The sequence below is a fragment of the Mobula hypostoma genome, chromosome 20 (assembly GCF_963921235.1).
Source record: "Mobula hypostoma chromosome 20, sMobHyp1.1, whole genome shotgun sequence".
Lineage (NCBI taxonomy): Eukaryota > Metazoa > Chordata > Chondrichthyes > Myliobatiformes > Myliobatidae > Mobula > Mobula hypostoma.
The window spans coordinates 5,942,936-5,957,679 of NC_086116.1; the positions used below are offsets into that span (position 1 = coordinate 5,942,936).

At 40.0% G+C, this 14,744-nt stretch overlaps 1 protein-coding gene across 3 annotated transcripts in view; it reads left to right on the plus strand.

Moving 5' to 3' along the window:
• ints13 (integrator complex subunit 13) overlaps nucleotides 1-14,744 on the plus strand; it is a 74,558-nt gene that overhangs the window by 38,064 nt on the left and 21,750 nt on the right. For all 3 annotated transcript variants that reach the window (XM_063072305.1, XM_063072306.1, XM_063072307.1), the window contains 4 exons: nucleotides 3,206-3,295; nucleotides 9,193-9,371; nucleotides 10,122-10,292; nucleotides 12,503-12,657. In XM_063072305.1, the coding sequence (XP_062928375.1) occupies nucleotides 3,206-3,295; nucleotides 9,193-9,371; nucleotides 10,122-10,292; nucleotides 12,503-12,657 (595 nt within the window). The remainder of the gene's footprint in view (nucleotides 1-3,205; nucleotides 3,296-9,192; nucleotides 9,372-10,121; nucleotides 10,293-12,502; nucleotides 12,658-14,744) is intronic.

Below are 14,744 nucleotides of genomic sequence, written 5' to 3' on the forward strand. Positions count from 1 at the left end.
TAGTGATAAGTGTGGCTGCAGTGAGTTCTCAGTTCTGTGCTTTTGGGGCTACTGTAGTTGGAAGCTAATAGCATCACAGTATTGTGGGAGAGCACCTTGAAACAGATCAGTGAAGAGTTTATCAATAGGTATTTAGAGATGGAATGAGGAAAAGCTAAAAACTGCACCTCAGTTTATTGATTCATACTTCAATATGCTGTGGGTTGCAGTAAGGTCCCTAGTAAGATACTGGAAAACCTAATGCTGTTGAAGATATTATAGGAAAGGCATAGAGGTCAGCAGCAAATGTCTGATTCTTGGTACCTGAACCCAGTACAGAGAATAGTTTTGTCATTATAGTTGTAATTCTTTTAAATCTGATAGTGTATCTCTCTAAACAGTTTTCTTATTAGTTTGTCATAGAAGAACATTAGAAATAGGAACAAGAATAGCTGCAAGGCCTTTCCGCTCTGCCGTTCAAGAAGATCATGGCTGATCAAGTTTTGAACTCGGGTATACTTTTCTGCCTAATTTTCCCACATCCTTTGACTTCTCTGTTCAAAAATCTGCTTATTTTCAGTTTTAATTCAATTATCTTAACCTTCACAGCTTTCATAGCTCTTTCAGAAGAAATTCCTCCTTATCTGTATCTTGATAGGGTAGCTCCTTACTCTGAAACTGCTTCCTAGTTCTGAATTCTTCCTTGAGGGGAAGTAACTGGGAAGGTAGTTTTCCAAGAGTCTAATTCAGCTACATTGTCCTTGAATAAGGAGATCAAATATGATCACCCAAAACTCTGTACAAATATAGCAAGACTAACTTGCTCCTAAATAACTTCTGTGCAATAAAGGCAAATATTCCACCAGCTGTACTAACTGATTCCTGTATCTGTATAGCAACTTCCTGTTTGTGCAGGAGAGCACTCAAATCCGTGGGCACATTAGCATTTAAGTCTCTCTCTATTTCAATACTTTTCCATTTTTCTGATTGAAGTTGATAATCTTACCTTTCCCTATATTTTTCTCCAACTTCCAAAGTTTGTCTCTTATTTACATACCACTTGTTTAACATGTCTGTATCTGTTTTCAGGTAATTTCAATCCTCTTCATAGCTTGCATATCCAAGTATATTTCTGTCAGTTAATCAATCCTCTATCCATGGTACAGGTTTCCCCGCCATCCGAAGGTAGAGCGTTCCTAGGAAAGGGTTCGTAAGCCGGAATGTCGTAAAGCGAAGAAGCGATTACCATTTATCTATATGGGAAAAATTTGTGAGCATTCGCAGACCCAAAAATAACCTACCAAATCATGCCAAATAACACATAAAACCTAAAATAACAGTAACATATAGTAAAAGCAAGAATGATATGATAAATACACAGCCTATATAAATTAGAAATACTTCTCTACAACGATTGCTTGCTCCGTTCCCGTAGCGAAAATCTCACGCAAGTGCTCTTGGCAGAAACGGCGCAAGCGCCGTCAGGAAAAACACAGCGCAAGCGCTCTCCAGTAACCTTTACGCTATGAAGCTGCCAAATCATACCAAATAACATGTAAAAATACACAGCCGATATAAAGTAAAAATAATGTATGTACAATGTAGTATCACTTACTGGAATCGGGAAGACAGCGAGCACACTGATAATGGTGTGTTAGGCTAAGTCGTCGCAGGTTGGAGTGGTGCAGTGGCCCCCACCCTCCGGGCAGTGAACCAATACTGATCCGCAAAGCATGCAGAGGTACAGTGGAAGCCGAGAGGCACACAGCACATCTTTAAGAAAAAAGCCAAAATAAAACATGCTAATTAATTAGGTGCCGCCCGGCACGTAAATGTTGGCCCAGATCAGAGGTGATTGCTGATTGAAAAGCGGAGGACACCTTTAATACACTCGGTCACTTTATTAGATACACATGTACACCTCGTTAATGCAAATATCTAATCAACCAATCGTGGTAGCAACTCAATGTATAAACACATGCCTTTATGGTCAAGAATTTCAGTTATTGATCAGACCAAACATCAGAATGGGAAAGAAGTGTGACTTTGACCGTGGAATGATTGCTGGTGCCAGACAGGGTGGTTTGAATATCTCCGAATCTGCTGTTTTGTTGGAGTTTTCAGGCACATCAGTCTCTTAGAGTTTACAGAGAATGGTGCAAGAAACAAAAAAAAATCCAGTGAGCAGCAGTTCTGTGGACAAAAATGCCTTCTTAATGACAGAGGTCAGAGGAAAAAGGTTAGATTAGTTCAAGCTGAGTGGAAGGTGACAGCAGCTTAAGTAACCAAGCGTTATAACAGTGGTATACAGAAGAGCATCTTTGAATGCCCTACACGTTGGACCTTGAAGTAGCTGGGCTACAGTAAGAGAAGACACAAACGTAGACTCATTGGCCACTTTATTAGGTACCAATGCCTTGACCTCTTAGCTTGTGCATTAACATTCATTCTATGAGACACTTTGTCCAATGCCTTTTAGAAATCCAGATACTGAATCTAATGATTCCTGTTTTCCTCACCTGCTTATGATATTCTTGGAGAATTCTAGTAAATGCAAACCAGGAGACCCTTGATTGAATTACAATTTTTCAACAGTCCTGATACTACTGCCTAATAGAGTTCAACAATTTCCCAATGGCAGATGTTAGATATTGGCTTGTAATTTCCTGTCTTTCTTTCCCTAAGTCACTGGGACTTTGTGCCAAAATCTAGAGAATTTTGGAAGTTCCAAGGGTGCTTTGTCATATCAATCTTCATAAATAAGTTTCAGCTACACTCACACTTCTATTTCAGTCTAATTCCATTTCCCTCTGTTTATTGCTTCAAATCTCATGAATCCTTGAGCAAATTTGCATTTTTAATGAACCCTTACAGATGTCACCTACTTTTCAGCATATCCTCTGATGTGTGGCAGTACCACTTGTGAAGTATCTGCTTGATAGTGACCCACAGTGACTGTGAAAGAGTTAGTTTCCAGTTGCATACTCTGCACATGTTCTTTAAACCATTAATTCTCTTCCTTTTCCACAGACACTGCCTTATAAGTTTCCAAGTTGTTTTTATTTCGAGTTTTAAGGTTCTGCAATTTCTGAAAGTAACTTAGATCACTTGATCTGTAGCTACTGTTTCTTACCTTTAGCTGTTATGTCCATGCAGCAATGATTTGCTCTGAGAGATTGCTCTGAACAATTTTTGTGTTAAGAAATGTAATGTGTATTTCTTTCAGAATTGCACTATTGCACAGGAGCATACAGAATATCACCCGTGGATGTAAACAGTAGACCCTCTTCGTGCCTGACAAACTTTTTACTAAATGGTGGGTAATTTTACCATATTAAGTAGTTGAAGCCCTTTTGTAATATTTGCTTCAACGCATCTTGGCATTACTTTGTTTGTTTGTAGGTTTAATATATTTCTGTATATGTCGTAAAGAGAACTTTTGGCACATTGGCCTTCTTAAATCAAAGTAGAGAGTACAGCAGAGGGGATGTTATGTTGAAGTTGTATAAGGCCCAATTTGGAGTATTGCGTGCAGTTCTGGTCACCTACCTATGGGGAAAATATCAATAAGATTGAAAGAGTGCAAAGTAAATTTTACACGGATGCTCCTGGGTCTTTAGGGCCAGGGTCATAGGGAAAGGTTGAATGGTTAGGACTTTAATCCCTGGACGTAGGAGAATGAGTGGAGATTTGATAGAGGTGTACAAAATGATGAGGGGTATAGATGGGATAAGTGCAAGTAGGCCTTTTCCACTGAAGTTGGGTGAGAGCAGATCTAGAGATCATAGGTTAAGTGTGAAAGTTGAAATATTCAAGGGGAGCCTTTTTCAGTCAGAGGGTGGTGAGAGTGTGGAACCAGCTGCCTGTGGAAGTTGTGGATGCAGGTTTGATTTCAACACTTGGGAGAAATTTAGATAGGTAAATAGATGGAAGGGGTAATGGAGGGCTATGGGTTAGGTGTGGACTAACTCCCATATTCCTATTACGTTGGATCCTTTCCAGTTTGCTTATCGATCAAGTCGGTCCACTGATAATACCATAGCCTCTGCACTCTAATCTGTCCTGTCCCATCTGGAAAATGATGCCTCATATTCCAGGAGGCTGTTTATTGAGTTCAGCTCGGCACTTAATATGATCATCCCACAGAAGCTGGTGGGGTAAACTGTCCTTGTTAGGTCTCAACACCTCTGTCTGTAACTGGATCCCAGACTTCTTGACAGAAAAGCCACAGTGAGTTTGTTTTGGCAGAAGCGTTTTTAGCTCCATCACGCTGAGCACTGGCTTTCCCCGAGGTTGCATGCTCGCCTGCTGCTGTTCACATTGTTGAAGCAAAACTGCACTGCTAGATCCAGTTCAAACTGAATCATCAAGTTTCCTGATGACACAACAGTGGTTGGCCTCATTAACAACAATGACGTGACTGCATACAGAGAGGAGATAAAGTGGCTGGTAGAATAGTGTGAGCCCAACAATTTGAGTCTCAATGTGGACAAGATCAAAGATAATTGTGGACTTTAGGGAGGTGCAGGTTGACCACTTCTCACTAAACATGCACAGCTAGTCCGTGGTGAGAGTTAGGAGTGCAAAGTTTCTGGGAGTGCACATAATGGAGGATCTCACCTGGTCCCTCAACACCACCACTTTGGTCAAAAAGCACAGCATCATCTCCACTTCCTGAGGAGATTAAGGCGAGTGAGGCTTTTCCCCACCCCATTTGGACCAATTTTTACAGGAGCACCATTGAGACTCTTCTGACAGCTGCATCACTGTCTAGGGGGGAATTGCAAGGCATCTGACCACAATATGCTACGAAGGATTGAGAGGATGATCAGAGACTCTCTTCCACCCATTAGAGATGTTTATTAGGAGCGCTGAGTACACAGGGTCCTTAGTGTTGTTGATGATCCCTCCTATCTGTCAAACAATCTCTTTGACCCCCTTCCATCAGGCAGGAGGTCCCGTAGCATTAGGGCACAAAGTGTTAGGATGGGGAAATGGCTTCTCCCCCCAGACAATAAGACTACTGAATTCCCTGCCAGCACCTAGGTCTCATCATATATGAAGTGCTAGTACTGGTTACTTTTTAACTTGTATCATGTATGCACCTTAATTTCCTCGTGGTAAAATTACTTTGTGTTATGTATGTGAATTATATGTAATTTGTTGTCCATCTTAGGTGCAGGGGAACATTGCTTTGTTTGGCAGTGTACATGTGTACAGTTGAATGATAAAAAAAATTGAACTTGAACTTTCTGTACTCTGACTCATCATTATTTGAGATTCAGCTCATTGCTGTGTTGTCTGCTTATTCATAGATTGAGTTAGAATAGAATCTGGCATGCAGTAGTTAGTGTATAGCGAGTAAAGTAGGGGACTGAGGAGGGAACCTTCTGAGGCATCAGTGTCGAGGATAATCGTAGTGGAGGTTCTGCTGCCTCTCTATACTGATTGCAGTCTATTGGTCATGAAGTCAAGGATCCAGTTGCAAAAGGAAGTACTAACTTCTAGATCTAGGTGTTTAGAAATAAGTTTACTTGAAATTATGGTATGGAAGGTCGAGTTGCAGTCAGTAAATAATCTGATGTACTGTAGGTGGCTTTGAAAAAGGATCTAGTGCTTTCCCAGCGAATATGATGAATAAACTCTCTTCTTGGGCTTCCAGCTGGGTACAGATATCTTTGTACGTGTCTTTTGTATCCAGATGCCCTAGTGATGAATACAAATTAGGTCCAGGGAGATGGTGTCTGCTGTGGATCTGTTTTGGCAGTAAGTGCGCTGAGGTTGTCTGGGAGGCTGGAGCAGTTAATGAGTGAGTGCATAGAGAAAAGGATGTAGGGGCTGCAAAATGCAAAGCAGGAGGACAAGCCCAACAGGTCAGACTGATGCATGTTCTCCACTCCCGAAAGATACAGTAGGTGACTGATATAGACTGGAATCAAGTTAGCTAAATTTATGGAATTAAGTATACAGTAGTTCAGAAGTCTGCAGTATACCCAGACGGAAAATGAGGTGCTGCAGTTTGAGCTTGTATTGAGCCTTACTGTAACAGTGCTAGAGGCTCTGAAACGTCTTCTTTCCTGAACAGTGGCTTCCCCTCTACCATTGTTAACAGCGCTCTTGATTGTATCTCTTCCATTTTTCGCACCTCTGCTCTTACCCTCCCTGCTCCAGGTCAGAAGAAGGGTAGAGATCCCATGGACCTCACGTTGCATTCTACCAACTCTGTGATCAACAGATCATTCTCACAATTCCTGCTGCTTTCAAAGAGATTTTACTACCAGATGCACCTCTCTATCCAGAGTTTAGCAAGGGCCATTTCTTTCACACCCTGGTTCACTCTTACGTTCTTACCTCCCTCTCTCCCTCCCACTTCCCTTGCACCTGTGGATGATGTGACTCTTGTCCTTTCACCTTTTCCCTCACCATCTTGCAACTCAGTCTTTCCAGCTGGAGCAGTGATTCACTTGCACTTCTTCCAGTGTAGCGTATTGCACTCAGTGTTCATATTGCAATGTACTGGCGATCAGTCCATGGGATGACCCTGAGTTTCCAGTTGCCTGCCACTTTAATTCTCCATCCCATTCTCTCCTTGGTACATCTGTAGTAATTTGAAAACATACAAATCTCCTCAAATTCCTAATGAAATATAGCTACTGATGTGCTTTCTTTGTAATTGCATCAACTTGTTGGGCTCAGGATAGATCTTGAGAGATTTGACCTAATGGCCTCTATTCCAAAGTAAGCTGTAAAAAGGAGTCCTACTATGAAAATCAATTCCACTCCTACTCTAACCTATCCTTCTGTGGTCTCCTGTATGTTACAGTGAGGCACAGTGCAAGCTGGAGGAATAGCACATCATCTTCTGTTTGAGCATTTGTGTTCTGGATATGGTTCTGAATTCTACAACTCCAGATAACTTGATTTCTGTCTGTATCAGTCATCTGTCAGTGATATTAGCTCAGATTGTGTGTTATTTTGTTTCCTCTTTTACTTCTGGCAGTGTAGGACATTCTCAGTCTGATCTACTAGAATGTCTTCCTGCCTTTTGTAACTCCCAGATTTTTTTGTCTATGTTTTCCTGCTATAACTGATCCCATTCATTCAGTGACCAAGTAATTTTGTTTACAGTTTATTCCTCTGGTCACCACAGTTTTACCATCTGTGATATTTGATCTCTTCCCCCCCCCCACCACCCCCCGAAGCTTAAGTTTCTTTTGTCTCTTCTCAGTTCTGACAAGGGTCTTTGATCTGACAGCTTAACTGTTTCTTTTCTCACAGGTCAGAATGGCATTTAATACCATTAACATATGTTTGAAATTTGTTGTTTTGCAGCAGCAGTACAGTGCAATACATTAAAAAAACAAACTATAAATTACAGTAAGAAATGTACATATAAATATAGTGAAGTAGTGTTTATGGGTCAGTTCATTATCCCTTTAAAAATCTTATGGTGAAGGGGAAAAAGTTGTTCCTAAAATGTTGAGTGTGTGCCTTTAGGCTCCTGTACTTCCACCCTGATGGTAACAATGAGAAGAAGGGTGACGGAGATCCTCAATGATGGATGCCTCCTTTTTGGGACATCGGCTTGATGCTGGGGAGGTTAGTGCGCATGATGGAGCTGGCTGAGTTTGCAACATTCTGCAGCTTTTTCCAATCCTGTGCAGTGGGGCCTCCATTCAGATGGTGTTGCAACCAGTTAGAATGATCTCCACAATATATCTGTAGAAGTTTGCTAGTCTTTAGTGACATATTAAAATCTCCTCAACTTGAAACTGAAACTGCTCACCCTCCAGTGCTGATGCCTCGATGAGGACTGGTGCGTGTTCCCTCAACTTCCACAATTAGTTCCTTCGTCTTACTGGTATTGAGTGCAAAGTTATTGTTGCGACACCACTAAACTAGCTGTTCTATCTCCCTCCTATACCTCTCCCCGCCCCCCCCATCACAATCTGAATTTCTGCCGGCAATAGTTGTGTCATTGCCAATTTTATAGTCTAACTTGCAGATTATTTCTAGTATTTTCTGTTTTTATTTCTGATTTCACTCCTGGATGACTTGGCTATATTTTGAGATTATTTCCTTGATCAGGGTTAAACAATAGCAGAATTGTGCCCCAAAGCTAAGAACTTAGCTTTACATTTTGGATGTCACCGGTCTAAGAGGAGAATTAATTCCAATTTACTACATGTTACAATCAGGGATCCTTGTGAGTTTTGTAACAAATGGAATGTCTGTATTTGTTCAATGGTTCCATGACATTCATATGCTGTGGCAGTTTACCACTATTATGGTACTAAAGGATCAAATCTATTCACATTTAATTTAGGAAAAGGGCATGCATTTTCAGAAAATAAGTGTCCGCTGGTATCTCTGTCCTATTTGTTGACTACAGTTTCTTCACTACTATCAGTATCCAGAATAGGCTGTCCAAACTTCCAAAATTCTGCTTTCTTAGTATACTGTCCATTCGATTATTATGTGCACCTAATTTGTTTAATTTTTGTATAAAATTTATTTATCACTGTGGCTAATAGATTCTAGTGTTAATAATACTAAATAAGTTACTTGTTCAGTGTAAATATATTACATATTTTTAAATGCCTCTATTTTTAAATTGCTTCAGCTTTTAACTTCCTTTATCATTTTAATTGAACTTTAACATTTATTCCTCAGGCTTCATTTTTATTGCTTCTGGAGTATATGTAAATGTTTGCTCCATTTGTTATAGACGTCCATTTGTACATTAAGAAGAAGCTAGTAAACTGGGAAAAAATGGTGATATATTATCTACATACACAAAAAGTTAGAATTATACGCAAATGGTGTGTTTGCATGGCATTCCACACAGCACAGTGCAACCTCAGTGTAAGATCAGAAAGAATCTCAGTAAGTACACCAGCTAAATCCACCTGTTGAAAGTTGTTAACTGAGGTTACAGCCAGGTTTTAGCCTTGTATATACATGGTACTGCTATGTTTGAAGCAGTTTTATTACAGCTTCAGCTACATACACATGCTATTCACATCATGTTTTGCTTGCTAAGTAAACTTTAATTTTATTGTACTGCTTCTAGTTTGCTATATGTATTTCTATTGACCTTTCAAAGTGTCCAAAGCATGTAACAACAAATTTAATTATTTTTGAAATCTTTTCACAGTTGCGCTGTAGTAGTATGGGAAGCTTACATTCATGTTTGTCTCTTTTATATGTCAGGTCGATCAGTATTGTTGGAGCAACCTCGAAAGTCAGGTTCCAAAGTGATCAGTCATATGCTTTGCAGCCATGGTGGTGAGATTTTCCTGCATGTCTTAAGCAGTGTCCGTTCTATTCTGGAGGACCCCCCGTCAATTAGTGAAGGGTGTGGAGGAAGGGTTACTGATTACAGGATTACGGTTAGTCATGTTGCAAAAATACATTTATGATTTGCTTTTGGGACCTTTTGTCAGATGATTGTAACTTTGTGGGTTGCATGTGTGAAAGCTGATACAGCAATGTGCATTGAAAAATCAATACTTAGACAAACTTGTATCCATTCTTTCACTGAATGTGCTATTTTCAAAGAGCCTTTGAAACTTTTAAAAATGTTACCTATTTCTTGTAAACAAGTTGTACTGTTGTCCAACTCATGCTAAGAATTGAATCCTGTAACGAGCTTTCTGAAAATGCTATAATCAGCAATATTTGAAAATTATATTAATGGGAATATAAATGAAAATACTTAGATTCACTTCATTTGGTTTAATGTTTTAGACTTTTGTTTATACGCGGAACCTGATATTTACCTGAAGCTTTAAAGTAAAATAATTTAAACTGTTTGTGATCTATGTGAATGAATAAGAATGGAGACTAGGAAGTTGACAATTTCCCCCTTTCAAAACTATCAAATTTGCTTTGGTTAGCTACAGATAATCTAGTCATTCAGTTAAAGGGATTGGTTGGACAATCCTTTCTGGCTCATGCATTTTGTTTGCATATAGAACTTAATGTTATTTAACATCTATATTCCCATTAATGCAAGTTTTTAATGTTTTTAGAATCTTAGATTGACATTATAAGATTAACAAGTGTTTCTGTAATGAGTTACTGGGACCTATAGCACAAACAGTTGTCTGGGTTCACATATTTTTCCTATTTTTTGCTAGGACTTTGGAGAGTTCATGAGGGAAAACAGATTAGCTCCTGTACATGAAACACGTTACATGCTGGATGGGAATATAGAAGTGCCGTTAGAGAAAGCTAAGTCCCAACTAGAGAGACATACTCGGTATTGGCCGATGATTATATCTCAAACTACTATCTTCAACATGCAAGCTGTAAGATAAATTTCATGTGATGTTTATTTCGTAACAGTATCTTATGCAAGTTGTGGGTGCATGCATGAGTTATCTCTTCAGTAATTGCTTGCTTTGTTTACAAGTGACAAAGTTTGGAAGCCGCTCTATCTTTATACTTTTAGTTACTGTAAAACCCAAACCCCTCTCTCTCTCTTCGGCTGTCCCATTGATTTTCGATGATGACTGAGGCCTGGGCAAGGTTGTATGGAAGACCGGCAGCTGCCCATGCTGCAAGTCTCCCCTCTCCACACCACCGATGTTGTCCAAGGGAAGGGCACTAGGACCCATACAGCATGGCACCGTTGTTGTCACAGTGCTATGTGTGGTTAAGTGCCTTGCTCAAGGGCACAACACGCTGCCTCAGCTGAGGCTCGAACTAGCGACCTTCAGATCACTAGACCGCCGCCTTAACCACTTGGCCACGTGCCACACACCCAAACCACAAAACCCAAACCTAAAAAAGAATAAAATGTACAACTATTAATCTTTCAATGGTAGTTCTAAGGTGCACTATAATATCGTTAGACCATCTTCATTCTGTTGAAATTAAAGCCATTAGTATTAATCAAGCTGAGAGTGTGCCCTGTTGTATTCTGCAAATTATTTTCTGGATATTGTTAGTTACTGGGTTAATTCTGTTGAATTAGGTTTTTTATCACTGACATATGTCATGAAATTCGTTGTTTTGTGGCAGCAGTACAGTGCAATACATAAAATTTACTATAAATTATAAAAATAAATATAAATATACATATATTCATATTTCTTATTATAATCTCAAATTAAATAAGTAGTGCAAAAACAATGAGGTAGTGTTTATGGGCTGATAATCTGTTCAGAAATTTGATGGTGGAGGGGGAAAAGCTGTTCCTAAAACATTGAATGTGTATCTTCAAGTGCCTGTATTTGCTCTTTGATGGCAACGTTGAGAAGAGTGCTTGGCCTGGGTGGTGGGAGTCCTTATTGATGGATGACATCTTTTTAAGGCATCAATTGAAGATGTCCTTGGTGGTGATGAGGCTTGTGCCAATGATAGAGCTGGCTGAGTCTACAGCCCTCTATGGCTTTTTCTGTTGTGCTTGTGATTATTATTATTATTTGGTAGATTGCCATAGTAGTTGGCACTGCAGCCTCACGGTTTCAGAAACCCAGGATCAATCCTGATCTTGGGTGCAGTTTGTTTGGAGTTTGCACGTTCTCCCACAATTTCCTGGGTCTTCCTCATGTTCTAGTTTTCTCCTATGTCTCAAAAGGCGTACAAGTAGATTAATAGTCTGCTGTAAATTATAAGCAGTCAAAGGGGAGTCAAGCATGTCAAACTGAGTAAGTTGTGTGGAATTAAGGAGATGAGGAAGGTGACTGAAGGGGTATCTCTGCTTGGAGCATCCAAGGACCCAATGGGCCAGAAGGCCTCCTGTAACAAGTGGGAAGGTCTCAATCATAATCATACTTCTTTTAAAAGGTTTTTACCTTTGTCATTTCATGGCTGTACTAATAGGATAGCTCCACACCAAGTAACAACAAACCAACGACGACACAGCTAATATGTGTTAAGAATCCTAAATCTTTGCAAAAAATGTATTAAGGTGTGAACAGAAGTATCTCAACTTAAGAGGAAAGGCATTTGAAAAGATGTCAGATACGCAATCTCAAAAGATGTTATGAGTTGAATGTCTTGAAGGGTTTGAAAGAATCCCTCTACCTCTTCAAAGGTGAATTAAATTTTAATCTTACTGGTTCCTCTGGAAGAAATAGAACAACACCCTGGTTGACAGAACAGGACACTTAGTTCCATGGCAAAATGTCTGCTTAAATTTAATGCTCACGTCCTTGAGAAATGTTTTAAGTTTAGTGAAGTGACTGTACTAAGCCCAGATAGCACAAGCACAGTTTGTAAATTCTACATTATTTCGTTCCACCTCTGTGACACCTCAAAACAGAACAACATAGAAATCAGCCTTTGAAGTTTACTAAGGATGGAATCGAGCCACAGTAGATCCCTTTTAGCATGATTCTTGATCTAATTTTGTTAAACAGTCTCAGCTTTGCAAAGCAACATGATCAATGATCCACAGTGTGTTCCAGGCTGGTATTTCAACAGGAAATGTCATTCAGTAGTGACCTTCTGGAATTTCTACAGCTGCTGTATGCCTGGTTGTTCAATTTACTCTTCATGTTTTGATGTTCAGGTTGTACCGTTAGCTAGTCTAATCGTGAAAGAGAATCTGACAGATGACGATGTCCTCAACTGCCAAAAAACTATCTACAATCTAGTAGACATGGAAAGAAAAAATGATCATTTACCCATTTCAACAGTTGGCACCAGAGGCAAAGGCTCCAAGAGGTAAATGTTTCCATTAAAATTCCTTCTAGCTATTTACTGTCACACATGTATGTGGTATCTTCCTAAGTGACTTGACTGAATAGATGCAGAGTTGATGTTTACTCTAGGTGTGTTGACTTGAACTTGTGGTCACAGGCTTAAAATAAGATGTCAGCTATCAGGACAGATAAGAAGGAATTCCTTTACCCAGAAGCTATTGAATGGAAGCTTGTTAACAAAATACATGATGATGGATCTGCAGATTTGTACATAATAAAGGGAATTCCCTTATTACCTACAATATAGGTTCATGTGGGAAAGTGATGCTGTGGTAAAAAATCAGCCTTGATCAAAATGAATGGTATGCGGTGTTGAAAGAATGTGCGCCTTTTCCCTGTGTTCTCTGGTTCTTTTGTTCTCATAAGTGTCTCAACACAGCTCCATTGTTCATGTGTTCTCTAAGTGCTCTGACTTTTTGAGATAAACTTACCAGAATCCTATGCACTAGTGTTAGTTCCATGCCAACTAAATTCTCTGCAGTTCCTATCAGATAGGAGCGTAAGGTTTCTTCCAGTAAATTGAATTGTTATTATCTTAAGGTCCCTGTAGCGTTTTCTCTTTTTCCAGGCACTGAACAGACTATTTGTTTTAGAATCAGAATCAGGTTTAATATCACTAGCATATGTCGTGAAATTTGTTGTGCCAGCAAGTACGTTGTAATACATAATTTTTAAAACCTATATAAATTCCAATAAGAAGTATATTAAAATAAATGCAGTGCAAAAAGGAGGAAAAACAAGTGAAGTCGTGTTCATGGGTCCAATGTCCATTCAGAAATCTGATGGCAAAGGGGAAGAAACTGTTCCAGAAATGAATGTGTGTCTTCAGGCTCCAGTACCACCTCCTTGATGGTAATAATCCAAAGAGGGCGTGTCCTGGACTAATGATGGATGCCACCTTCTTGTGGCATTGTCTTTTGAATATGTCCTGAATGCTGGGGAAGCTAGTACCAATGATGGAGCTGGTAGAGTTTACAACTTTCTGCAGTTTTTTCCCAATCCTGTGCAGGGGCCTCTCCATACCAGATAGTGATGCAACCAGGTAGAATGGTCTCCAGGGTACATCTGTAGAAAATTGCGAGTGTTTGACAATATACCAAGTTTCCTCAGATTCCTAATGAAATATAACCACTGTCGTGCCTCCTTGGTAACTACATCAATATGTTGGGCCCGGGATGAATCTTCAGAGATGTTGATACCCAGAAACTTGAAACTGCTCACCCTTTTCACTGCTGATCCCTTGATGAGGACTTGCCCTTCCTGAAGTTCGCAATCAATTCTTTGGTCTTGTTGAAGTTGAATATAAGCTTGTTGCTGCGACACCACTCAACCAACTACCTGATCTATCGCTCCTGTACGCTTTCTTGTCATCATCTGAAATTCTGTGGACAATAATTGTGTCGTTGGCAAATTTTAGATGATATTTGAGCTGTGCCTAGCTACACTCATGGGTGCAGAGAGAGTAGAGCATGAGCCACGCATCTTGGTGGTGCACTAGTGTTGATTGTCAGCAAGGAGGAGTTGTTATTTCCAATCCGCACTGACTGTGGTCTCCCTGTGAGGAAGTCATGGATCCAGTGGCAGAGGCAGCTACAAAGGTCCTGGTTTTGGAGCTTGTTGATTAGAACTGAGGATCTAATTAGAATTGAGCTGTAATCAATAAACAGCAGCCTCACGAAGGTGTTGGTACTATTCAAGTGATCCAATGCTGAGGTGGAGACAGTGGAATTGTATCCGCTATGGGCCTATTGTGGCGATAGGCAAATTGCAGTAGGTCCAGGTCCTTGCTTAAGCGGGAGTTGATTCTGGCCATGACCAACCTCTCAAAGCACTTCATCACAGTAGATGTGAGTGCAACTAGGTAATAATCATTGAGGCAGTTCACCCTGCTCTTGGACACTGGTATGATTTCCCTTTTGAAGTAGGTGGGAACTTAAGAGTGCAGCAGTGAAAGGTTGAAGTTGTCCTTGAACATTCCTACCAGTTGATTAGCACATGTTTTCAGTGCCTGATACACCATCAGAGCTAGGTACCTTGTGAGGATTCACC